This window comes from Rhinopithecus bieti, unplaced genomic scaffold (assembly GCF_001698545.2).
Source record: "Rhinopithecus bieti isolate Rb0 unplaced genomic scaffold, ASM169854v2 scaffold_31127, whole genome shotgun sequence".
In the NCBI taxonomy this organism is placed as follows: domain Eukaryota; kingdom Metazoa; phylum Chordata; class Mammalia; order Primates; family Cercopithecidae; genus Rhinopithecus; species Rhinopithecus bieti.
Genome location: NW_016813970.1, coordinates 2,365,391 through 2,392,909, shown reverse-complemented (window position 1 = coordinate 2,392,909; position 27,519 = coordinate 2,365,391). Strand labels below are relative to the sequence as shown.

At 38.5% G+C, this 27,519-nt stretch overlaps 1 protein-coding gene and 1 long non-coding RNA gene across 2 annotated transcripts in view; one reads left to right on the top strand and one right to left on the bottom strand.

Moving 5' to 3' along the window:
- The window catches only part of ASB4 (ankyrin repeat and SOCS box containing 4), a 57,618-nt gene extending 33,126 nt beyond the window's left edge, over positions 1-24,492 (top strand). The window contains exons 3-5 of the mRNA XM_017849302.1: positions 12,434-12,924; positions 20,764-20,877; positions 21,902-24,492. Coding sequence (XP_017704791.1) covers positions 12,434-12,924; positions 20,764-20,877; positions 21,902-22,090 — 794 coding nt within the window. The 3' untranslated portion in view covers positions 22,091-24,492. The remainder of the gene's footprint in view (positions 1-12,433; positions 12,925-20,763; positions 20,878-21,901) is intronic.
- On the bottom strand, positions 12,118-14,104 carry LOC108513523 (uncharacterized). Its single transcript, XR_001880924.1, has 3 exons — positions 14,022-14,104; positions 13,167-13,216; positions 12,118-12,296 (listed from the first exon to the last, which is right to left on the bottom strand). It is a non-coding gene; the product is annotated as an uncharacterized LOC108513523 (long non-coding RNA).
- Positions 24,493-27,519: the final 3,027 nt, after the last annotated feature.

Genomic DNA, 27,519 nt, shown 5'->3' with positions numbered 1-27,519 from the left:
TTCCTTCCTTCCTTCCTTCCTTCCTTCCTTCCTTTCTCTCTCTCTCTCTCTCTCTCTCTCTCTCTCTCTCTCTCTTTCTTTCTTTCTTTCTTTTGACAGAGTCTCATTCTGTCGCCAGGTTGGAGTGCAGTGGTGTGATCTCGGCTCACTGCAACCTCTGCATCCTGTGTTCAGGCAATTCTTCTACCTCAGCCTTCTGAGTAGCTGGGACTATAGACATGTGCCACCAAGCCCAGCTAATTTTTGTATTTTTCATAGAGATGGGGTTTCACCATGTTGGACAGGATGATATCAATCTCTTGACCTTGTGATCCCCCCCACCTTGGCCTACCAAAGTGCTGGGACTAGAGGCATGAGCCACTGTGCCCGGCTGCAGTTGCTCTTTCTGTAAGGCACTGGTTGTAGAATAAACCCTGGTATTCCCCCTGGACTAAAGGACTCCTTTCTTGTTATCAAAGATGCTGGCTGCTCCAGAGATGGGCATCATCACCCTTGCTTTTGCTGCTGTTGCTGCCACTCAAAAAAGTAGGCTCACTGTTGCTTGACGAATTCCTTCTCATACAATTGGCTTCTGATAACCCAATGCCCCATTGGTACCACTCTCCTTCATGGCATGTCATCTCCCTGTTTCACTCCAGTCCACCTCCATGAGCCAGGGCCATTCACCTCTACCCCTAGGGCTGGTCCAGGCCTCCTCTTGCCTTTGAGTCCAGAACAGACATAATTTTGTCCCTGAGTGGAGGAAGAAGTCCTTATCACTTTATCCAAACTTGTACCCTCTAAAAAAAATCAATCTTCCTGAGGATTAACCTCTTTTTCAGTTGAATGATAATAGCAGCATTAATTTCCTTCAGTGAAAACATCTCTCCAATGATAATATATGGTCTGATTTCATGAGCCCAACAGATTAGTGCAAAATAATATAGTAATGGTGCATATTCCAAAGTCTGAGTTATTCAGTCTTATCTATGGTTACTTTGCAAAATTTTAATCAATTATTTTTTGGAATTAAAAAGATAAAAAATAAAATAAATGCAGGGTGACTGAGCTCAGTGTCTGCATCTTGGTTATTCTCCAACAGCACGTCTAGAAAGATATCTTTTCTTTAAGGTTGAGTAAATTAAAAATAAACAAAATGATAAATAAACATGGGTTCAATGGAAAAAATGTGTCTCCCAAAGGATGAGAAGCAATATTCTGCGGAGTTGGCAGATAAGCTTTGATATGAAACAGATTTGCTTCAAGAGACAGGGGAAATAGTTTGTGATATTTGCTTCCTGTTTTCAATGTGGCTTAAAAAATACAAGTAGCTGTTAAAGAAGAAGAAACTCGTTATGAGAGCAGACCAAGTGTCAAATAGTTTGGTTTAAAAAGCATTTATAAAGCCGAGCTGTTTTCCTATTCCTTCACTGGTGTTTGTTCAGTCTTATTTGCTGGATCCGTTACTCTTTTCTATGTTTAAATGTTTGCATGCCCTAGGCTCAGTCTAAGAGGCCCTTTTCTCCATCTGAACTCAAACCTGTGTGATCCCATCTGCTCCTGTGACTTCAAATGTCATCAAATGGTGTTCACTTCCAGCTTGGTATCTCTGGCTTGAGCCTCTGCTCTGAACAACTCCAGACTCATCTATCCAACTATATATAATCTGTCTGCACTGGATGTTTAGTTATCCTCTCAAGCTTTCCATGTCCAGAATGAAAGTGTTTCCTATCCCTGTGTTAATGATCATTTGCGTGGTTTGTTCTTGTAGAAATGTCTGTTTATATACTTTGTCCATTTTTAAATTGGGTTATTTGGCTTTTTCTATTGAGTTGTAATAGTTCTATTTTTTGTTGTTATTGTTGGAGACAGGTTCTCACTCTGTTGCCCAGGCTGAGGTGCAGTGGAGCCATCATAGCTCACTCTAACCTCAAATTCCTGGTCTCAGATGATCCTCCTGCCTCAGACTCCCCAAATGCTGGGACTACAGATGTGAGCCACCATGCCAGGTCTAGTTTTAATAGCTCTTTATGTATTCTAGACACAAGTCTTTTATCATATATATGATGATAGAATTTGGGGAGCTATCTTCACAGATAAAGAGAAAATTGTAGTTTTGATTGCTCAAGGAAGTTGTGCGTAATAGGAAGTGCAAGGAGCAAATGATGACACCCAAAGTGAAGCAAAAATTTAGGAAGTGGGAAGAAAGAAATAACAGAAAAATCATCTCGGATTTTGTTTTCAGAGAGGGAGAAGAAAGCACATCCAAGAAAACTTAAAAAAAAAAAAAAAAACAGAAAAGAATTTCAAGAAATGAGTCATCAATACCATTAGATGTAGCAGAGAAGTGTGGTAACTAGAAGGTTGAATAATATAGATAATCAACCACCCGCCACTAGTGATCTTCGTCTGAACAGTTCCAGTGGAATGTGGGGACAGAAGCAGGGCTTGTTGGACTGAGGAGTGTATGGATGGTGAAACAGTGGATGCAGAAAAGAGAGACTGCCCTTTCCAGGATTTCAAACAAAAAGCAACAGAAAGAAAATAGAGGTTAGCGAAAAGGGAGAAAAGAGTTGCAAAAGCTTAAGTATGCTTAGAAAATGAGGGCAAAGAGTCCATGTAACTGGAGATGTTGGGTAAATAATGCAGAGAAATAACTTGTAGAGCAACATTGTACTGCTGGGTGTATGATCCATTGCAAAGAGGAAGGTGTTGGTCTTAAATTGGAGGAGAGATCTCCCTTACCCTAAAATATAAACAGAAGGTAAAGATGCTGAATTAGTCAGTATTTTTTGTTTGCTTTACCAAAACCCACAGAAACTCAATTCAGCTATGGTAGAAATAACTAGTTTTCACCAATATCTAGTTATCTTCCACTCCAGGCTCATGGAAGACCACATTTTCTAGTCCCCTTGAAGTTCAGCAGGCGTATGTCTCTTCTAGCTAATGACATGTGAACAAAAGAAATGAGAGTGGCTTCCAGGCTTAGACAATGAAAAGTCCATGAGGGATTTTTAAAGCCTTCTTCTCCCCATGGTATTGCAACAGTGGGGCAAGCCTCAGGTAGAGATGGTGAAGCCATAAGACCGAGGCAGCTCGAAGCCCTGAGAAATCAAATGGAGGGCCTTGATTCTGAATTGCCCCTTGGAACTGCAGTGCACTATGTGACAGTGAGAAATAAACTTCTGTTGCTCTAAGCCACTGAAATATGAGTGCCTTTACAATAGCATAATTAAGTTTATTCTGGTTAAATCCTAACCTAAGGAAAAAAAAATAAACTATACTGGCACTCAAGAAAGAGTCGAATGACCTAGATGCCTAAATAAGGGTAAGATAGAGATGAAACTGGGCAACTGGAACCACTAACTCAAACTGAGTCCAACAAGATGATGTACAAATCTTTAACAGGGAGTCCACTGCAGGAATGACCAATGAGATTTTTTATCATTGCCATACAGTTTGCCCCAGAAGGTTTAGAATTGTGAGTGCAAGTGTGTTGAATGGGCATCCATAAAGGTTTCCGAGGGTGACGTCAGGACAGAGACAAAAGGAAGACTTGAGCCAGACACCTATGCCTTCAGGGAAAATGGGAGACTCACTGGGAGTTAGTAAGATTATAGATAAGAAAAAATAAAGAGTAATTTCACTGGATGACATAAATCTTAAAGAATGAGGTGCACAGATGAGGAATTAATGGTTCTTGTTGCTCTAGAAGAAGGTAGTTCTCAACCCCAGACTCTAGAGAATGTGAGTGTTAGATAAATGAGAACTTAAGGGAAATAGTATTTCATTTAAGATTTCATTTGAGACAAGACTATGGAAGACACAAGAGAATATATTTGCCATAGAATGTAGACTGAAAGGGCAAAATTGAAACTAGAACAAAGCAGCCAACTGAAAATATGCTTTGGTGACAGTTCATAACATACTCGACACTGTACAAAATTGCATCCTTGAAAAAGAAGCAGACTTGAGAAATAATTCCAGAACACACAGAAAATGAAAAGCCCTGAATAGAATGAAAGGGATCTAACCTTTGAATAATAGATGTTTCTAAATAATTCGTGCTATGAAAAAAATAAGCGAGACGATATATGTAAAACTCTTGGTGAGTGCTCAAAAAATAGCAGACACAATTAATATTTTCATAAAAGAAAGCATGACAAATGTGCTGTTCTTTATTTGCACAGAAGCCTATACCAGCCCAGCAGGGTTTTGTACTGAGGCAGGTGCAGATCAAGGTGATGAGAGCAGGTGTAAACCAACAAGGACCAAACATCTCAGATAAAATAAACAACTAACGAGCATTCTGAACTTCTACCTGAAGTTATAGTAAATGGAACCAAATTCCTTCTCAAATCCTTACCAATAAACCATGATAATATTTTCTCCATGGTCTTTCTGATTTGTCTTAATCCCTTTTCTAAGAAAAGTGTAGTTTTTTAAGGTGATGTTAAAAGGCAGCCATTAGTGATTTATTATGTTTTAAGTCATGCATTTGAGGACTGGAGTTAAAATTGTGAGAGGGGATTTTTTTTCATTGACTATAACTTACTTGATAATTGGTGGGTGGTGAATATTTTAAGCAAAAATGGTTTTATAGTTTTCAATACATAAAGAAGTGTTTTCTTTTGAATATGAACAATGTATCAAAACAGAGTAGAAGAAAAAAATCTTCATCTAAAAAACATGCCTTTGTTTGGAGATGAAATGGGTAGGTTCAGTTTTGGTAAAATTAATGAAAACATCTAAACCCAGAAAAACCTTTAATAAAATATTAAATTTCAGTGCTGGGGCATTATATTCAATAACATGCTATAGCCCTGAGTTAAGGAACAATTTGAATTCTGAATTTTGAGAATGTCCCCCAACAGGGGCACATGTGCCTCTGACACGGTGGTGGGTACTGCACTGCAGGATCTTTAAGGAAGTTATGGACAAAGGGAGCAGAAACAAAATATACCATTAACAGCTGTTCGGCTGATCTCTCCAACTCTTCCAGCCAGCTAAGAGACTGAACAAAGTGAAAACAATTAACACTCTCTCTACAAACTCAGGTTTATTGGAAAGTATTCAAACAAGCTCAACTGGTGGAAGAATAAAAAAAATAATGCTCTGTTGTTTCAGATCTAATAGAAGACTTGGCTAAAGATGCACTCATCAAAAGTAAATAAGCTGAGAGGGTATTCTGGAAACATAGTGACTGAATACAGAGTATTGCCCATTCTTTTCCAATCCCTACTTCTATATCTTTATCTTAGAAGCTTATTATTTAGCTTTTCATTTACTTTTAATTTATCTGAAATTAAACACACACTCCCACTCCCCACCCCCCATTCCCATCCACACACACTAGAGATGAAATCTGAGCTTTTACAACTTTGTTTGTCTTTGATTCCAATACCTGTATTAATACTCCATTATTTATCCACTGCCAAACCTATCATTACAAATGTTTTCTGTAGGTAGGTCTGTTTCTAGGCTTTACATTCTATTTCATTGGTCCAGTTTTCTCTTTATGCATCAGCATCACAGTATTTTAATTAGTTTGCTTTGATATTGGTGGGGTAAGTACCCTTATTCACTGTCTTTTCTTTCCATCTTATTCTTTTTTAATTAAAAAAAAATTTTCTTTCTCATTCTTTTTACTTCACTTTCCCAAAATTGATATGTTGTTTTTGCTCTTTACCCTGCAAATTTTGTGGGGAAAATGTTCAAATTGCATTGAATTTATAGACTAATTCTGAAAGAATTGCCATCTTTACAATAATGAGTCTTTCTATTTATGAACTTAGTAAAACTTTCCATTTATTGAGTCTTTTGCCTTCAATAAAAATTTTATCATTTCCTTCGTAGTAGATCTTTATATATTCTGATTATGTTTTCAATACATAAAGAAATGTTTCCTTTTGAATATGACTTTTATTATGAAAATAAATAAGAAAAGCACAACCCAATGAAAAATGGGCAGAAGCTATGAAGAGACAATTCTTACAAGTGAGATTCTGTGGCCTGTATACATATGAGAATACACTTTACTAGTAATCAGGAGAATGCAAATTAAATCAAAATACCATTTAATTGGCAAACACTAAGAAGTTTGAGAGTATCAAATGTTGGAAATGATTTTGAATCTTTAAACTCTACTGATGGACATACACATTGATATATACACTGATGAATATAATTTAATTTTAATATGGTAGAAAATGTTCATACACTACTTCCCAGTAATTCTATTTCTTCCTCTCAAGTAACTACTGCACAATTTGAAAGATACTTACTATTGGGAAAAAGCTAAAACAACTTTACCATCCTTCGTAAAGGAACAGCTAAACTATGGTTTATACAAGGGAATTCTGTTCAGCAGTTGAAATAAAAAAAACACCAGTTCTCTATTCAAAGATATATTGTGATGGATAAAAACTGGTTGCAAAAGTGAGACACAATGTATGTAGTTTTTTAAAACACAAAATAATGGTATATTTTTTAAATGGATACACATACAAATAGTAAAAAGAACAAAAGTTTACCAAGCAATGACAAACATCGATTTTAGAACAGTAGTAATCTCTGTGGAGGAAAAAAAACATGGGAGGAGAGAAGAAAGAAAGGGCTAGGGTTTTCTGTAAAATTCACAGGACAAAAGAGAACTAAAGCAAATATGGCAATAATTAAATTCAGTCAAATATGGGTATGGTATACAGGTGTCAATATTTTCTGGAATTTTCTCTGTGTTTGACTATTTCATAATTCATTAAAGACTTAGATTTGGTGCTGATGTAATAATAGATATTTAGATGCAGTAACACATCAGACTTCTCTTTTTTATATATAAACACAAAATAATTTTGAATTTTTAAATAACTATAGACGTTTCTAGAAATGCAGCTATGGTATAAATCAAGGTGAGGCTGAACTTTGATTTATTCAGAACTTTACCAATAGTTTTTCTTATATTGGAATACCATTCATGATGGCAATGATGCTCGTGGTATTTGAATTACAATATAAAACACCTCTATCAGTTCGAATATGTAGCTGTTTGGATTCTATGCATGGGTTCAAGCAAATCATATTTCATTATATCACTTAGGATAATCTTTCCTAAATATTAACATATTGAATTTCACACTACATCACTATAGTTTATTTATTTTATTTGTAACAATCATAAGTTTTCCTCTACATGTTAGCCAGGGAATTATATTTGTTTTTAAAAGATTATGTGTGAAGGTAGATGATGCTTTCTATGGCATACACTGCAGCATAGGAAGTGTCTGGAAGGGTTGGGAAGCACTTATCTGAGTTGGTCCTCCCATTTAGTACCACACAAAGGCTCTTCAAGGAATCAAGACCATCAGGACCGGAAGAGGTCTCCATCTTCTCTGCTGAAATTCTTATCCTGTCTCTGCTCTTCATCCCATTCTCAGTGCACACAAACCAGTGTTTCTTTTGCCCACAGATGAAATCTGAAAATTCCTTCTTCTTTATCATGCAGAGAAAATTTAAATTCTTATCTGTCTCATTTGCTATCATTCTAGACTAGTTCTGGAGACCCTCTTGCAAAAATTAAAAGATTCATGAAGGAACTTCTCCCATTAAAAGTCACTTTATCTCCCCAAGAAACAATGTACTCTGCCCATCTAGAATGAAAACTGCTGCAAATTTTATAGGGTATAGTTTACAGAAATGTAAAGAAAACTTTTTAGAGACAGTATGTCTGCATGGAAGGACTCCATACTGTAAGAATGTCAATTCTTCCTAAATTGATGTGTACACCAAAATAAAATCCAGACGACTCAAACGTTAAACATTTTTTTAACATTTATAAAAACTAGATTATAATTAATTGAGATTGTTATACAACTTCTGAAAGGAGTAGGACATTCTGGTACAAAGGAAAAGGCAAGGGAAAACTTGACAATCGAAAGTTAACATCACTGTATTTAGGAAAAATCAAACTGGTTACAATGTTTAAACAATTGTGAGAGCATAAGCTTATATCTTGATGAAGAGCTCATAAAAGTGCAATGAAAGCAGGACAATTTCACCTAATAAAGATGCGAGAACTAAATTCGGACAATTAACTAAAAAAGAAATACCACTAGTTAATAATTACAGATAAAGTGTCTAAACTCTAATAGTCAAATGAATTCGGATTTCAGAAAAATAAGACTTTATTTTTGCTACCAAACTAGCAAGAATTTCTCTTTAAATGTGTAATATACTGGTTAGTGAAGTAAGTAGTCTTATGCATCACAGAGAGAGATAAAAATATAACTTTTGGTAGTTATTAATAAAGACCCTTAACATAGTTCAAATGTTTCAGCTTAATAATTCTATTTTGGGAATTTATTCCAAGGAAATAATCCTAAAATTTACATACAAAATTATTAATTGTAGCATTAATTTTAAGATCAAAATTTTGGAAAAAATCAGCACAGTGGGGTAAACTTACTCTAAGGAGTATGTAGTTATTTTAAATTATGTTTAAAATGCCTATACGATAACATGGAAATGCTTATAAGAGTAACATAAAAGCACTGTTGGTCAGTAAAAATATTAACATGTCTAACTTCATTGGTAATTAGGGAAACCATTCAGATGCAATGAGATATCACTCTACAACGAACAAATTGGCTAAAATTAAATAGACGGAAAATACCAATGTTGATAAGGTTGTAGTACAATGAGAAACCCTCATGCATGGCTTATCAGAGTGTAAGCTGGTACAACTGCTTATCTGACAGTACTTAATGAAGTTGAAGATATGCATACGCAGTGACCCAGCAATTCCACTCATAGATGTAGAGCCCAGAGAAACCCCTGCACGTGAGCACCAGAGTACAAGAATGTGCAAGAATGCCCATGGCATCAGTGCTTGGGATAGCCTGACATGGGTAATGCCCACCTCCAGTTGAATGGATAAATTGTGCTAAAAGACAGATATAATAAAATGAACAAATGAGAAGTAAACCTCACAAGATACATTATTTTCACCAATACAATGTTGAGTGAAAGAAGCGAGTCAAAAGAATTTGTGTTTATGATTCCATTTATTCAAAGTTCAAAAATTGAAAAATGGAAGGATTTTCTGGGTCTAAGAGTGTCTGATTTCTTGACCAAGGATGTAATTAGATGGTGATGGCTTATAATTAAAGAAAACTGTGCATACTTATTTTTATATACTGTGTAATGTATGTCATGTGTTACGGGTCGAATTGTGTGCCACTCCCCAAAACACACACACACAAAGATACGTTCAAGTTCTAATCTCCAATACCTCAGCACGTGAATTTATTTGGAAATAGGGTTGCTGCAGATGTTATTAAGTTATGTTAAAATCGTACTAGAGTAAGGTTGTTCCTTATTGCAGTATGACTGGTGTTCTTATAAGAAGATGACCATGTGGAGACACAAATGAGACAGCCAAGTATAATGGGGTCCCCAGAGACCCTCCAACCAAACTGCACACTGGGAGAATGGGATGGAGCTATGGAAGTTCCTGCCGTTTGCAGTGGGGAGCAGCCGGGCCTCTCCTGTTCCTGGTGGTAACCTGGCATTCAGTCTGTGAGATGGGGCCTGTTAACAGGAACCCCTCTCACTTTGCTGAGAGTCTTTTTCCTTTTTGTTGAATAAATTCTGTAACCCCTCATCCTTCAAAGTGTCTGCATGCCAAATTAACCTGGTCATGTGACAAGAACCCGGATTTTCCTACAACACAGAGACACAGAGAGAATGCCATGTGACGGTGAAGGCAGAGAATGGAGTGATAGGTCTACAAGCCAAGGACTGCCAGCCATCAACAGAAGGTAGGAGAGAGGTCTGAGGCAGATTCTCCTTCAAAGTCTTTGGAAGAAACCAACACTAGATACTTTAATTTTGGACTTCCAGTCTCCAGAGGTGTGGGAGAATAAATTTCTGTTGTTTTAAGCTACCCAGTGTGTGGTATTTTGTTAGGGCAGCTCTTGGAAACTAATACATTGTATTTTCACATTAAAAATATATTCAAAGCTCCCAGGAATTTATGTTTCTGGTCTCTAATTTCTTGAATAAATCACAAAGTCTAAAATAAAAAAGTAGTCAAATCATTGTACTTTATATATTTCCTGGAAAAGTTATACTGGCGACACAATTCAAGTATAAAAATAAGGAACTCCTATTCAGAAAAGGAAACCATGTAGCATATCTAGTTGTACCAACAGGTCAAAGATCAATTGTAAATGTCCAACTGCTTTAAAAAATAAAGGATGTGGTTTGTTCCAAGTTGGCCTGTAAGAATTTCATCCTGACCCTTTGATTCTCTTCCTTACTGGAAATTCTCCAGCGTCTGAAGTGACCCTGCACATGGCTTCTGGGAAGGCATTCTCATTCATTCCATTTCACTCCAGAGCAAAGATGAGCCGACCTGAAATAAGACCTGACCCAGAACTTCTCTAGGGCAGAATACTGATAAACACAGATGGCTTCGTGAAACACCATCTTTGGTTACAGTTCTGCCTTCTACAAGTTACGAATACAGTCTCAGAGTTTACAGAGCAATGTACTCTTAGGTACCTTCCTTGGGGACTGATTTTGTATAGGATATTCAGCATGCTTGTAGGAGTTTTGGCTTTCTCAAATATGTTCCATGTGATCAGCAGATGCCATAAATAAGGGCATAAAGCAACAATACATGGTGAACGGATTTTTTTAAAGCTAACAAAATGTAATGTTATCTTTTTACTACTTTCTGGTTTTCATATAGTAAAAGAGAGTAAACTACAGAAAAATTTTCCTTCAGAAAAGTAATATGAGGTAAAATAGAACAGTGATAAGGAATTTCCAAGCCAGGCTATCTGTTTTCAAACCTTGGTTCAACAACGAGGAAGGGGTCCCTGGTGGGAGAGAGCCCCAGGTGGGGAAGAACAATGAACAATTGTTCTGAGACATGGGAAATCACAATGACTTCTTCCTGGCACAATGACCTTGTTCTGTGGGCACAATGATCTCCTTCAGCACAGCAGCTCCCTCCAGCACAAGCCTATAAAACTTTGCTGCAGTTGCACCGTGCCGCTACACAGCCTCTTCTCTGCTGTGCTGCCGGTTGCAACCTTGCAACATATTTTCATACTTCTCTAATAAATCTGCCTTTCTTTACCTAGAACTGTCTTGGTAAATTACTTTACCACCTGTGACACTGACCCGAGCTAGTTGCACCTGTGACAACTAGCTGGTTGTACTTTTGGCTGATTATTAACCTCTCTGAGTACAAATTTCTTCATCTGTAAAATTAGGATAAAAACTGCACCTACTGCAAAGGATTATTTGGAAGATTCAATGAAGCAGTATATGAAAAGCATTTAGCCCAGAATGCTGCACATGGTTAAGAGTTTAATAAATACTAGTTACTAGCATAGTAATAGTAATAATAATAATAATAATGTCTCTACAGACTCGAAGTAGCTATAAAAAATTCCAGTAGAGTTGATTAATTAGAGTTGGCCCCCTAGGGGTCATTTGGTTCACCTCATTAAATTAGGCAGAGAAGGAAAATTTCAGCTTCTTGAGTTGACCACTCTCACACTTAACATTTCGAATTAGAAAAACAAAATTCACTTAAGTTTTCTAGTCTGTTAAATAAGTGGGTTGGATTAAGTAATTCTAAGGAGCTTTCCAAGCACAAAAAATTCCTATTTCTAACATCCTTTGTCAACCATAAATCAAACATATTACAGTCTCTGAATCATTCTCTCTGTCTTTCAGTGAGTATTTCTAGTATACCAGCTTCTACACCGTTTGATGAAAAATATAACCTTTAGCCTAGTTTGGTGACTAAAGTGGTGTGTGTGTGTGTGTATGTGTGTGTGTGTGCACGCACATGCATATTTGTTGGTGGTGGTGCTGTGTTCCAAGAAAGCCTCACAGACTTGGGCAACCCTAATACTGTAATTTCAGTCAAAGGGATAGGAAATTTCCATACCACTGAAGTTTACTTGCATCAGACTTTTAGGTTCATCTGCTATGAAAGAGAAGAAAAGTATTATTTTGTGGAATATTCAAAACAGTTGATTTTTAAAGAGTCAAAGTTTGTGATATAACATTTGTATTTAATGATATTAGCAAATATCATTGTTATATTGATAAAAACGACTTAGTTATAGAAATCTCTTGGTATTTCCAAATCCACCTGGGAGTAAGAAGCGAAATTCAGCAAGGCTCCAGCATTCTGGCACAAATCCTTCCTTCTCCTCCCGCGGGTACCTTTGCTGGTTGTCCAGGAGATGACAATGTTGCTTCAAGGGAATGGCTTCCACCAGGCCCAGGAAGGGAGCCTGGGGACAAAGGGGTTGAGGGGATAATATATGGCAGAAGTTAAAAGAGAAACAGTAAGAAAAGTCTTATTTAATGAGCCTTAGGAATAATGACAAAACACATTTAAATAATTGTCTTCCTCAATTTCCCTTTGTAGGGGCGAATGTGAACATGAAGACCAACAACCAAGATGAGGAGACGCCCTTGCACACGGCTGCCCACTTCGGCCTTTCAGAGCTGGTGGCCTTTTACGTGGAACACGGGGCCGTAGTGGACAGCGTGAATGCCCACATGGAGACCCCCCTGGCCATCGCGGCCTACTGGGCCCTCCGCTTTAAGGAGCAGGAGTACAGCACAGAGCACCACCTCGTCTGCCGCATGCTGCTTGACTACAAAGCCGAAGTCAATGCCCGGGATGACGACTTTAAATCTCCCCTCCACAAAGCAGCCTGGAACTGTGACCACGTGCTCATGCACATGATGCTGGAGGCTGGCGCGGAAGCCAATCTCATGGATATCAACGGCTGTGCTGCCATCCAGTACGTGCTGAAGGTCACCTCCGTGCGCCCTGCTGCCCAGCCTGAAATCTGTTACCAGCTCCTGTTGAACCATGGTGCGGCCCGAATATACCCTCCACAGTTCCACAAGGTGAGGCTCTGCCCAGTGGTCAGGAGGTTGAGGGAGATTCAAATAGCGGCCCTGTCTGAAATCTCCAAGTAACTGAAGCTTGTTTGAGGCTTGAGTCCTGGGGCTAATTACCTCTGATCCTCTTTGACCTTCCATTACATACCTAATCCTAGCTGTCTCCTCATCTCATCCTAGTCGAGGTTTGCTTGAAATTGGGTATGACAGCTAGAATGAGAACAAGAGTAGCAAATAATTTTTTATACCTTGTGTGAACACCAATGCACTGGTGGCTTCCTGGGGGACTGAGGTAAGTCTGCCAGAAAGGTGAATAGTGTTAGACAGGCATACATTTGCCATCTTTTAAACAGAATGACTGATCTAAAGATGACTCAGTCTGCTTTGAAATTAGCTTGTAGCCATGAAAGGGCCACCCGATTTTCAAGTTTAATGAAAGCTAACATTTATTAAGTACTAAAAATTATATTTTTTATATATAATAAATAAGCACACTCTTATAAGCATTTTGTATCTCTTAATTCTTACAATAATCATACAAGGTATATATTATTATTGCCCCTATTCTACAGAGGAGGAAACTGAGGCACAGTTAAGTAAATTACCTGAGCTTCCACAGTGCCAGTGCCAGGATTCAACCTTAGATACTTTGGTTCCAGCATCTATTCTTATGATATCACACTGCACAGTTTTTCTTAATAACAGTTGTAATCTCAAACAGACTCGTAGGGACCAGTTGCTAACAGTATTGATATGACTAAGACATGGGACCTATCCTCAAGAAGCTTAGAATCTAGCAGATGAGACAAATAAATAAAGGGGCAATTTTAATAGGCTGTGATAAATGATAAGGTAGAAGAATAATGAGTGCTACAGAAATGTGGAAGAGTGTGAATTCTGCATAGTTTTCTTGCTGGTAATTTGGAGGCCAAAATGCATTTTATCTGAAAATAAATCACATAGTACTATACTTAGGATTCTCCCTTACTCTAAAAATTTAACAAGAAGAAGAGTTTGAAGTATATGACAGCTGACTAATTAGGCCACAGAAAGCAAATTAACGGATGTTTTTCTGAATTCACAGCTTAAGTTCTACCTCTTACCTGGGTAAAATGTCAGGGACTTGTCTGAAGTCCTGCAGTGTGAGGCTTAGTTAGAAGAAAAGTTCTACTAGAGAATTTAAGGGTAGTTCATTCAGTCAGGGCAAATTCCAGATGGACAAACCAGAGAACTTTCAAATGAAGATTTGATGGGTTCAGCAATTCCTGTGATCTCAGTAAGGAATTTTCTCTTGGTTATCAGGATGTTAATGGAAGATTAACTAATTCTTTTTTAAAAATTGTATGTAAAACCCAGAATGTCATGAATTTTTACAAAACTTTCTTAGAGAACTACAAATGATTAAGACGAGGAACAGAGTAAGAAGAATGTTACAATAACTGTCCTGTGTTGAGCTCTAAATAGGTTTTATACAGACTATTTCGTTTTATTTTTATAATTGACTCAGAGGTAGGCACTGGCATATTCACATTTAAAAGGCGATTAAGCTAAAGCTAATAGTCTTAAAATATTTTCATCAAGTCACACAGAGTAAGTGTCAAATTCACTCATTTGTTTATTTAACAAATATTTACTAGACACCTCCGAAGTGTCGAGAACTGTTTTATTTGCTGGAGGTAGAGCAATGAACCAAAGGCCTTCCTGAAAGATACTTTCTAGTGGCAGACAGAAAACAAACAAAACAAAACCAAATAAATATACGCTGATATGTTAGGTACTATGGAGAAAAATCAGGGTTAAAAAAAAAAGAGAGAGAATGCCAGATTATGTGTGCTACTTTAAGTTGATTAGAAAAAATAAGGATGTGGAGGAACAAGCCATGCAAACACCTGATGGGGAGGTGGGGAGAGCATTCCAGGCCTAAGGAAAAGCAGGTGCGAGGGTCCTGAGGTAGGAGAGGGCTAAGCATGTTTGAGGGAGAGCAAGGAAGCCACAGTGGCTGAAGTGGAGTGAGCAAGGAGAAGATAAATCCAAGAGGTATATATGTGGGTTGTCTGCAGATCACATATGTGGCCTTGTAAGCCGTGGGAATATTCTTGGTGTTTTACTCTGCATGGGAGAGGAAGTCACTGAAAGATTTTGAATTGGGAAAAATAAAAATCTGATTTATATTCTAAAATGATCCTTTTGACTGCCTTTAAGAGAATAACTCTGAGTGGGGGCCAGCAAAGTTGCAATAATTTAGATGAGAGATGAGGGTAGCTTAGACTCACAGCGGAAATAGTGAGGGTGGTGAGAAGCACAGACTTTCGGGTCAAACTTGGTTTCTGTCACTTACCTAAGAGTGTGACTAAATAAACTGCTGAAAGTTTCTGGGCCTCAGTTTCTTCCCCTGTTGAATGAGTATACCCTGAATTTATGCCTTGGCAATAATATGCAGACTCAGTCCTTCCCCAGAAGGAAGTTATTCCTACTCATAGCACATCACAAATATGCTCAAAGCCCAGAGGATGGTGCCAAACATTTCTTTCCTCTTTCTCTTGGACTTCTTTCAGTCCTTGCAGAGTCTCTTTCCCAGTTCCTCCCTTCAGTCCTATCCTGCATCTATAAACATCTCTGTCTTTGTTTACTACCATCTTTTTTTCTTACTTACATCTTGCTAAGGGCTGATCATACTTCATGATGTTACCTCTAAAAGACAAAAACATCTACCTCTGTAATACAGCTCACTTCACAAAGCATAATTTTCTGCATATTGTTGTTCAGAGACTACTTTCCTTCCAGGGAAAAGGATGGACAGGGACACAGGGCATGAAGGTGGCAGAGAAACATACTCTATCACTTTATCCATGATTAGCAATATCCTTCTTGTAAGGTTGTTTTGAGAATTAAATGAGATAGTATTTGAGAAGTGGTTAGCATGGTGCCATGGGCATGGTGACCATTAAACAAATGATGGCTATAACTATTATTATTCTTACACATGTGTTGAGCAGGAGAATTGGTGCTCCTGGGCCTGGTTTACTATAGCAATCTTCCCAACCAGGAGAGACAGTATGTGTGTGAGTCCCTGCCCAGAGACTAAATGTTGAGTTGTATTCTGAAACTTGCTGTGGACTCCAGTAGTGGCATTCAACCCTGGTGTTTCCTTTTCTCCTCCTCTCAACATGTGCTCTTGGTCCAGCATAGGCATCTCCCCTGCTGGCTTTTCTTGATGGCTCCACCAGCCTGTAAAGTAGGCATACAATTGTGTGTTCCAACCAACTTTGTCCATGGTTAGCATTTTCTTATTCAGTTATTTTGTTCCTTTGAGTTCCTTTAGTTTGGCTGTATGCTAAAGAGACTAAGATAAGAGTTGGCTACTGGTAGATGGCTGGTATTACAAACAAACATTTTTGTTGCTACTCAACAGACTGTGTAGGAGAGCTGGACCCCTTCCAAAGGAAAAGCAAAGAAAAACTATTCAATTTACTATGCAGATGCTTCAAAGTGATTTAGAACAACTACTCCACAGTCTGACTTTCCAAAGAGAAAGTCATCTTTATGACAAGTAAGTGACTGACTCATTTATCCAGAAGATAAAGTGATTCGTTCTTGTGTGGATAGGGAATTCAGTTTCCTTATTTACAAGGAACAAGGTCAGAGCTGAAGATGCTTTCTTCCAAACACAAAGCAAATTTGTAGAGGGTGTATTTCACTGAAAGCCAATGTGTAAATTACATAAGCGGGGGAAAAAAGACTTACAGGGTCTGCAATTGCTTTCCAGGGTACAAAAGGACATTTGATTTTTTTTTTTCTCCCAGCATAATTCAGAAGAAAGTGACACTCCAGGGAGCCAAGATTGGGTTTTCTTGCAGGGCAAGAAAGACATTTTTCTACAGGAGGAAACGTAACATGAGGGTTTGGGGGAGGTGAGGATGATTTCTGCCGTTGAACAATGCTGTGTATGAAGCTAGGCAGTTCTCTTTGATCATTAAGTACCTTTCTGAACACATATATATCAATATATATCAATATGCAAGTGGCTTGAGAATGTTTCTGCTGAAGTGACTTACAGATGATGTTTGGATGAGAAGAGAGGCAGGGAGACTTACCTTGAATCTCTTTTGCAGTAGATTGTGTATTAATCCATGATTTTGGGGTTGGATGGTGAGATGAGGTATCTAAATCTCTCTCCAGTAGTCACCACAGTAGAAATAGCTTTTTTGTCTAATTGTTCCTCCATGAAGGGAGAATAGAGATGCCAGAGACTCATGAAGGTGAAGCTTACTGAGCATCTTCTGTTTTCTGGACTGGGAAGGCCAAAAGGAGGCTGTGGTTTCTCCCTTTGGGGTCCACACCAGTCTGCTGTCTCATGTTTCCTTTGTCTCATGTTTTCATGAGGAAAATGCTACTAAAATAAAACCCCCACTAATCTCTGTCCCCAGCCTTCTCACTTCACTTAACAGATTGATGAGTTGGGAGGCGGAATTGAGTTAGCTTGCTTAACCTTGGGTCTAGAGGATCCTTGAATTCTTTGTTCATTCATGTGGCAAGCTTCCAATAATAAACTCTGTCTGGCAGGCACAGGCCTGCAATTTGGGGATATAAATTCAGTTTAGGGGTAGAGTGTTAGAATATGTGTATGGCCCCTAACTAAAAATATGTAATCTATTTTATCAGTAATAAAGATGATATTCTGATCTCTGTCATCTTCATTTCATTTTTTAATGGGTCCTACACTAAGAAGGGAAAATTATTTATTGGGCCTCTAACACTCTGCATGCTATGACACCAAGGGTGTTAAAGATGAGGACAGGCCAGCCCTAGCTACAACTTTTCGTTTATCCTTTATTTATCCCCCACAATCTGTTCCTTACCTGTTTCAGTCCACTCAACTCCCAGTGACTTGACCTTCTAATTCACTCTGCTAGTATTTAATCTGTCTTCATCTCTTGATTTTCACGACCCCTGTGATAACCTCAATTTGAATGCTTTCTTCATTTGGTGTCTTTCACTCTGACATATCTGGTTTTCTTTTGACTTTGGAGTCATGCAGACTTGAGTTTAAATCCTGACTCTACCATTTCCTGGCTAAAAGACCCAGAGGTTAAATTTTCTCAGCCTTTGGCCTTCAGTTTCTGAAATGGGGATGATTATAGGACCAATCTCATAGGATTGTTCAATGGCTAAGCAAGTTAAAGTATATGAAGATTTATCACAGTCCCTTGCACATAGTAAGTCCTCAAAAAATGGTAGCTATTATTTTCCTTTCTTCCTCTCTCGTGCCTACTAGGATTTCTGAAGCTGTAGGTAATGATCCTCTATCTATTCCATTTATACCCATTTAGAGTGTCGCTGAACTTCATGGCTTTAGCCAGCACGTACTTTGATGACACATAATAACTATATATTAGACTTCTCATGGGAGCCTCTATTGTGTACATTTTTGGCTGATATGAATGGCTGGGTGCGGTGGCTCACACCTGTAATCCCAGCACTTTGGGATGCCTAGGCGGGCAGATTACTGGAGGTCAGGAGTTCAACACCAGCCTGACTAACATGGTGAAACCTTGTCTCTGCTAAAAATGCAAAAATTACTCGGGAGTGGTGGCATGATCTATAATTCCAGCTACTTGGGAGGTGAGGAAGGAGAATTGCTTGAACCCAGGAGGTGGAGGTTGCAGTGAGCCAAGATTGTGCCATTGCACTCCACCCTGGGCTAAAAGAGTAAAATTCTGTCTCAAAAAAAAAAAAAAGAACTATCCTCCTCCTCATTATCTGTCCATCCCAGATTAGTATGTTCCTCATTTCTGTCAATCAGTGGCAACTCTGTTTGTCCTCTATCTCTGGCTTCCAAGTTGTATTCTTTCCTCCTCCTATCTGATTAGTATTAAGCCCTAGACTTGTTCCTTCTCCCAGCTTCAGCCACCCTTCCTTCCCAACACTAGCGCTGACGCCAGCCTAGGAGCCGGTTGGTGTACTTCCCGTCAGCCTCCCCTCCACTCTCTGCCCTTGATGCACTGGTCTTCTCTGTGCATTCTGATGGTGCTCAAGGAGCACTTGATGATCTTTAAGTTAGTCTTTTATTACTTACTGACTCATATTGCTCTCTAACTCTTTGAAATTATTTGTGTCTTTTCTCTTCAACTAGGTTGTAAACTCCTTAAAGACAAAAAACAGGTCATAAATGTCCCAGAATTACTGTCATAGTACTAAATCTGTGCTTAATAAAGGCTTCCTAATGGAATGGATAGGTTGAGTATCACCTCTTCTTGTTAAGAGTGTATAATAGCCTCTTGTTCTCTGTCAAGTCAATCCCAAGCTCTTCAGACTGGTTTCCAGGTGTGCTACCAGCTGGCTTCATCTTACCAGCTCTGACCTTTAGCCCTTCCCTGACTCCATCCAGGTTGGCCTCTTTACTGTCAACACACACAGACACACTCACTCACACACACACGTGCACACACATGCACACACATGCACACACTCTTATTTAGTTGAGTATTAAGATCATAGCCTTTCTGTCTCTGTTTTATCTGTGATCCCAAGACATTAGGTCTTTACCACCCTACACTGAAAAAGGCAATGCTAGACCACCTATGAAGAAGGTTGTCAAGCATCACATTTCCCTATGGAGGGAAAGTCGGTTTTATGATCTTTTGCTCAACAATAATAAGTTGAGGTTGAGATGGTCTGGGAAATTAGGAAGAAATGTCTTTGGAGAAAGTTGTTTAAGTGCAGAGGCATGCCTCTCTTCTAATGGTGAAGGATGGGCTTCCTCCTCACCTAATACCAAGTGAAAGGGGCTTTAGGAGGACCCCTTGGAGAAGTTGATTTATGTTTTCCAAAGTTTCAAGGGAAAAATGGGACTGATATGAAACTCATGATGAGAAAATTTAGAAGAGCAGGTCTGTGGCTGGAGCTGCTTGTCTGGTGGCAGTGGAAAGAAAGATGATTAAACTGGGACTCAGGAGTGCCTTTTACTGGCCACACCAAAAGTTGGTTAAGTGTATAAACATCCATCTAGTTTGATCTAAATGTTAAAGCTAAATCTTTCTGTCTCCTGAAGGAAATTCTGGCCACTTTGACTCAGCTTTCGAGTATTTTTGGTTGGTCAATAAACTTAAGCAGAGTGTGCTAAGAGCTAACTGAATTTCATGTTATCTTTTATTTGTTGATGAAAGGTAAAACACCAATAAGTGTGGTTTAGTACATGACACCAGCCCTCTGCAGGTATTGAACTGGGAAGATAACGAGGCTCAACTTGCATGTTACTCTGTAGTTTACTTTACCTCGTGGTCACCAGCGAATCTAAGTTGATTGACTAACACAGAATTTTTTGATAAAATGTTCTGTAGAGCTGGAAGAGTTTCCCAGGCAGCTGGAAACGTATTCTGTGTCCAGTATGTCTCAAAATTGCTTCAATTATGTACAAAGGCAAAGTAATTATTCGGTTCTCATCTTCTTTGTTAGTGACTCTTTTTCACTTGCTCGTGGAAGGTGAAAGAAATTGATCTGATTTTATTAATCTGCCTATCTGCCATGGTGGCAGTGTAATGGAATACTTAAAGGCATGAGACTTCTTAAAATTATTTTAGCTATACAGGGAGCTTAGTTGGTCTGTGGGTTCTGTTTTTTTTTTTTTTTATTATTATTCTTACAGATAGGGTCTTGCTATGATGCCCAAGATAGCTTTGAACTCTTGGGCTCAAGCAATCCTCCTGCCTCAGTCTCCCAAGTAGCTGGGATTACAGGCACATGCTACCATGCCCACTGGTCTGTGAACTCTTGACGTCTCTGTGAGCAAAATGAATGAACCATGTATGTGCATCAAACTAATGAAACTCTGTGCTTCCTCTGCAGGTGATACAGGCCTGCCATTCTTGTCCTAAAGCAATTGAAGTTGTAGTCAATGCCTATGAACACATCAGATGGAACACAAAGTGGAGAAGAGCTATCCCCAATGATGACCTGGAGGTAAATAATCGATTCCCTTCCTATAGTTTTCACTATCGAGTACTTCCAGACTGCTCTAGAAGTATGCAAAATTCTAATAAAACAGTTGGTTTTGAGAATGCCTTTAAAGCCTATTCAAATGCAATGAGACAAAAGGTTATAAAATACGAGTTTGAGAGTTAATATTTCCATCAAATATGTGGCATTAAGGAGTGTCTTGGGGAATTCCTCCATTTAAGGGCAAGTTGAATTAAGTATATAAAGGGAGCATCTTTCCTTTCTTCTCATTAATTTAGGTGAGTTAAATGATGGCATTTGAGATTGCTCATGTAGTATTTTTACCGGAATATTAAAGCGTTTTGTGTAGATTATTTCATTTACTTTTAAATATCGTGAAGTGACTATTAGGCAGGAAAGAGTTTTAAAAACCCTGTCTTGGGTCCTACAGAAAGCCATTGGCAGAGTCAAGTTCTCACTTGCAGACTTTCAGACTTTGCTACCTATGTATACCAGTCCTTCCCACTGAACATCCTTGGTTCTTGGTTTTAGAAGTCAAAGTCTATCTCTAACACATGAAAGGTATCAGGCACAGGGTGCAAAGTTCACTGGGCTTGGAGGTCTGTGGCTTAGGTGTAATCTTATTCTGCTACTTATTAGCTGTGTTACTTTTTAAAGTCACCTAACTTGAGTGAGCTGCATTTATCCTTCACTTCCATTAAATATCTGAATATATGCATCACACCAAGCATATAATGTGTTTTAAATTGCTATTTTGGTTTAGATTGGTCCAGGCAGTTCACACATGCATATTTTATCTTATCTCCTGGCTTCTGAATTATAGAGTGTTATTTCCCCTCCCCTTTCCTTGTATACCACCGCCTCACTGCTCCCATTTCAATATTGTGTTTAATTTTTGCCTCACCAATAGAGACCCTAGGAAGCTGTCATTATGTGTAAAGTAGAGGTTAGTTGCAGCATTGTTGATTTTTATTGATGTAAACTGTGGGGACTTGCTAACTTTAATTTGTCTTGCTTTCCTTTTCAGAAATACTGGGATTTTTACCACTCTCTCTTTACTGTGTGCTGTAACTCTCCAAGGACTCTCATGCATTTATCGAGATGTGCCATTAGAAGAACGTTACACAACAGATGCCATAGAGCAATTCCTTTGCTTTCCCTCCCATTGTCATTGAAAAAGTACTTGCTTTTAGAGCCAGAGGGAATTATTTATTAAGCCTTATGAGACAGCAGTTCCCAATCCTAGGTATTTAAGTGGACTCGCTGCGTAGACACAGTTTGCATAAATAAAATGGTACTTGGGTTGATTATAACACTTCAGGGATTTCAAAACACTTTACAAACACTGTCGTTAATCCTAGAATATCATGGTATGGGGAAATAAACAAGAAGTAAAGTTAAGGAATTTTCAAAGACAAGGAGGTATTCAGAATGCACTGATATAACAGTAATAACTAATATGTATAGTGCTCTAAGTACCTGAAATATTTTTGTAAAACTTCTCATATCTTATCTCATCTGAAATGGGACCCAGGTTTTCTTCCAACCAATCTAATTCTGTGCCTTATCAGTAATATGTTTACATTCTCATTCTAATGGCCATATAGTAGGCTTTGCAATTGGCCTCTTAAACTTGGTGTCTTCCCCCATTATCCCTTAGCAGTAATTACTGTCGCTAGTTTTGCAAACTCCTGCCCCCCAAACCAAGCTACTCGAATTTATTTCAGTGATGAAAGCATATGAGCATAGTCAAAACAAGGAGATCTGGAGTCAAATTAGAAATGAGAAAGAAACATCAGTCCAGTTAATAGTCAAGAATGGACATTTGAACGGACATCATTGAGCCAGAGACTGGAGATGCAAAGATGAGTCCCATGTGACTCCTGCCCTCCAGGTTCTCACCATTTAGCAGAGGATCCAGACATACACACAGCTAATTGCAATATAAAGTGACGGGGCAAGAGTACAGGTGCAGACTCATTTTTAATGCTTGTCTTTCAAAGTTGTGTTTCTGACATGAAGTGTGATTTTTCTTTTAAGCATGAAGATGAAGAGTGAAGGGGTTATGTAAAGTAGAGGGATTTCCTGCTCTTGTTAGGGTATTTTTAAGGTTTTTTTCTAGATAGTGTGTCATTTTGGTATGGTTTCTTTGTTAGTATTAATACTTTCTCAGACTCCTTGAGAAAAATATTGCACACTAAATGGCTCCAGTGCATGTGAAAAGGAAGCATAGGAAAATGGGGGAAAGAAAGTGTGTGAGGGGACTTAGTTGATTACTTTGGTCTTTTTATGTAGCAGACTGACATTTCGTAGCATTGTAGCTAAGAGATAAGGAGCACTTTGCTAGTGACAGTGGGCTACAAAAAGTAAATAGACGTTTTGAAAATGGTAAAAGTTTGAGAAATGTGGGAAGATAAGTGTGTTAGTCAGGGTAGCTAGTTAGTGGATTGCAGAAAGAGAAATGTAGGTGATTAAGCTCTGGGCTTTGTGGTTTATGAGGTCAATTTTGCTTCACTTTTTCTTTGTTATTGCTAATCACTTTTAGATAAGCTCATTGCCTCTTAGCATCACTTTTTAGAGGTTAGAGCAGCAGTAAATTGCAAACAAATCTGTCAGTTGTGAGCAGGTTTCTTTTACGTGTGTGGTTCTCCGTCATACTTAACTTTGGATGCTGGAGCGTTGAATAGAGATGATGTCGGATATTCCAATAGGCTATCATTTAATGTAACTGGCAATCACCTAACTGGTTAATCCTAGTTGAGACTGTGCTTCTCAAGTGGGATTGTCTTACTCCCAGGGCTGTGTAGGAAAAGTCATAGGTGGATACAGTAATCTCTTTTAAGTATCAGTTTTACTCAGATATTTTGGTAGAGATATTTTGTACTAAGACAAGATCTATATAATGGAATAGAATGCTGGATTTGTATGAATTATTCATATAAAGCTTGATCCTTCAAAAAATAGTTTGCTTGCAGCAACTGGTATTAGAACACATCCTAGAACAGAATGAAATGATGTCATTTGCAGCAACTTGGATGAAGCTGGAGGCCATTATTCTAAGTGAAGTAACTCAGGAATGGAATTTGAAATACCGTATGTTCTCACTTATAAGTGTGAGCTAAGCAATGAGGATGCAAAGACATAGAGAGTGATATAATGGACTATGGGGACTTGCAAGGGGAAGCCTGAGAGTGGGGTGAGGGATAAAAGACTACATATTGGGACACTGCTCCACTGATGGGTGCACTAAAATCTCAAAATTCACCACTAAAGAATTTATCCGTGTAACCAAAAACCACCTGGACCCCCAAAACTATTGCAATCTTAAAATAGTAGTAATTTAAAAAGTAAAACAAGATCACACCCTGGAACAATCGGAGGATTTCTTGCTGCCCTGCATCTTAAGGAGTATTCTAACAGAAAAGCTTGTGATGCACTGACTTGGGGCAGGTAAAACTGATGCTGAGGACAAAGGAGAAGATGTTCCTTGCCGAGGGAAATGAAAACTTTTCTTATTCACCTTGCTTGTGCTTAAACACTCATGTTCATCTAGTGTAGAATACATGGCTACTTGTTTGTAATTTTTGTACTGGTGGAATTAAAGTGATTTTTCCTTAACTTTGAACTTCTATTTAGAGAACTTAAATAAAGCTCTTCTGTCTCCTTTCATCTTTGTGAGTTGTTTACTTACCAATAAGACTCTTTTCCCTAACCCAACTTTGACTTTTCAGCAATGACACTGAAGAACTCTACACATTTTATTGCTTTTATCAACAGTTACAAAAAAAAAAAAAGAGATTCAGGGATTGTGTCTCTAAATAAATAATGTTTTCAAAAGAAAGTAAAGGGTGAGTGTGACCAAAACACAAATACAGTGAAGACTCTTGCTGTAAGAACAGGGTGTTTTAATAATAATAAAGATATTGTACTGAATCATTCTCCTCTGCCTCTCACCATATCTGTCTTCCTGGGGTTTTTCATTTTCCTTCATTCTCACTGTCCACTAAACCCTGGGCAAAGCAACAGAGGAAATTATATCCTCCTGATGCCTTTGTTACTTTCTTAGAAAACTTTCTGTAAATAGGATCTACTATCTTGAAGAAAAACTATCTCTCTTCTGAAACTTACATGAGAGGAAGAATCTTAGATATGAGGGAAAGACCACCTATCTGGTTTTCTCTGCTTCTTAGGAACTAGACACACTTGTGTTCTATTTTTTAATCACCGAGTGTTATGTCTCTACTTTGTCCTTACATTCTAAACCCAGTGGGTTCTGATAAAAACACAGTAGTCGAACGATGATTGTAGGGATAAGAAAAGTAACAAACCATTTGCAGTGGTTTATCAATGTTGGAAGACAGCTGAGCCTTATGTTTTTATTACTTATCTGATTGTGAAGAACTTACAAAATTCTAAGTTGGTACACTTTCAAAACTTTTACAAATGAATTCAACTACCCACTCATTTTCTTTGAAACACAAACACCGCAGCTAGTAACTGGAAGGAATTCCTGTTACTTTCTTTAGGCGGATAAAGTAGATGCATTACAGTTAGACGTTCAGAGGTTTGGCTCCGATGCTGTCTGTCTGGGTCCCCACTTTATCTGACTCATAAAATATGGAAAATGACACACCTGCTCCATGCCTGGGTTTTCTCATTTGTAAAATGAGAATAGTCATGGTGCCTACTTCATAGGACTTTTGTAGGATTGTTTTGAAGGTTAAGTTAATTAACAGATTAAAGGTAGAGCAGACCATGACACTCAGTAGCATTTTATTACTACTCATGTCCTTGTTTTTGTCGTAATCATTATATTGTACAGACAGACTCCCGCCAGTGGAGTAGTATATCCTTAGAGTGAAGCTGTAGCTGCAGGTGATACATTGTAGATTTCTATTCACTTTGGGAACTGTTGGGTGAGCTTGTACTGTGTCAGGACTTTGATGACAGCTGGGAATCCATAGGGGAACAAGACAAACCAGGTCCCTGACCTTCTTGGGCTTTTTTGAGATAGGGAGTAGGGATAGAAATTCTCCACTGAGTGGAGGATTAGTAAACATGTCAACCAATTAATTTTTGAATCTTCGTATTTGTGTAAGTAGTAACACAGATGCAATGATCTATTTTACTATGGAAAAATTTAGTCACCTGAAAATTTATCACGTACAGAGCTGATTTCTCAGCTGTTTCCATCTTCAATGGGGGAAAGAGAAGGAGGAGATGAATTTTGTAGCGGGACATAGATTAGCAATGAGATTCCTAGCAGGGAGGGTCATTGGTCATCAGAATGAATGAACAGAGGGTAGAATAATTTCATTCATTTATTTTTTCACATGCAAGAATTTATTCTCTTAGCTGGGTGTGGAGGCACATGCCTGTAGTCCCAGCTCCTCCGGAGGCTGAGGCAGGAAAATCACTTGGGCCCATGAGTTCAAGGTTGCATTGACCTGTGATTAGACCACTGTATTCCAACCTGGGCAACAGAGCGAGACCTTGACTGTAAAGAAAAAATTTTAAAAAAGGACTTTATTCAGTATTACTACCTGTGTAGTTCTCTGATAAATGTGGGAAGAAGAAGGAGTGTTGTTACCAAGTCACTTTAAGATTCATTTTTAGTAGCTCAAGGTTTTGGTTTATTTGCTTTTATTTAGAAATAAGGATAAAACTACACAGTTTTTTTTTTTTTAATTAGATGCTATCTAACCAAGCCATTTGGTTGATCAGAAAGGATTTTCAAAACCTTCATTTCAGTGATAAGTTGCTTTGTTCATGTTTGATCATATCTGCCATCACTGAAAAACTATGTATGCAAAAGCATCCCCCAAAAGTGGCTTGTTGTTGTCGTTGCTTGTTTGTTTCTTTGTTTTGAGACAGAGTCTCTCTCTCTGTTGCCCAGGCTGGAGTGCCATGGCAGGATCTCTAATTATTGCAATCTCCATCTCCTGGGTTCAAGCGATTCTCCTGCCTCAGCCTCCCAAGTAGCTGGGACTACAGGTGCCCGCCACCATGCCTGGCTAATTTTTGTATTTTTAGTAGAGGTGGGGTTTCACCATGTTGGCCAGGCTGGTCTCGAACTCCTGGCCTCAAATGATCCGCCCATTTTGGCCTCTCAAAGTGCTGGGATTACAGGCGTGAGCCACTGTGCCTGGTCAGCAGTTGTTGTTGTTGTTGTTGTTTTTCTTTTTAAAAAAGCTACACTAAGTGGTTTAAGTGAGCTTTAATTTCTTCTTTACTCATTGTTTTTCTGTTTTCTCAGATAGAGGTATGCCTCAATGATATTGGATAGCCACTATGTAAATATATGCTGAATCCAGTTATGGAAATCAAATAGCCACCTTGTATTTCTTAAAGACAGCCTGGATTAGTTTTCAGTGCTTACTAAGCAGGGAAAAATGGACAAAACAGAGCTATCATGCTGGGGTGTGTAAGGCAGCCTCAGATGTAGAAGGTAGGTACTGAGGTCCTTCTCAAGATCCAGGAGTCTAGACACCTGCTGATAGGCACAAAGGCAAACATTCACTCCATGTCCTGTTCCAGATGTAGTGGAAGCTGAAAGTCAGTATTTGACTGACAAATTGTAGGAACCAATATAGATTGCAATCAATTTGATTCAGGAAGCAAGGCATACAAAATGAGCTGCCCATT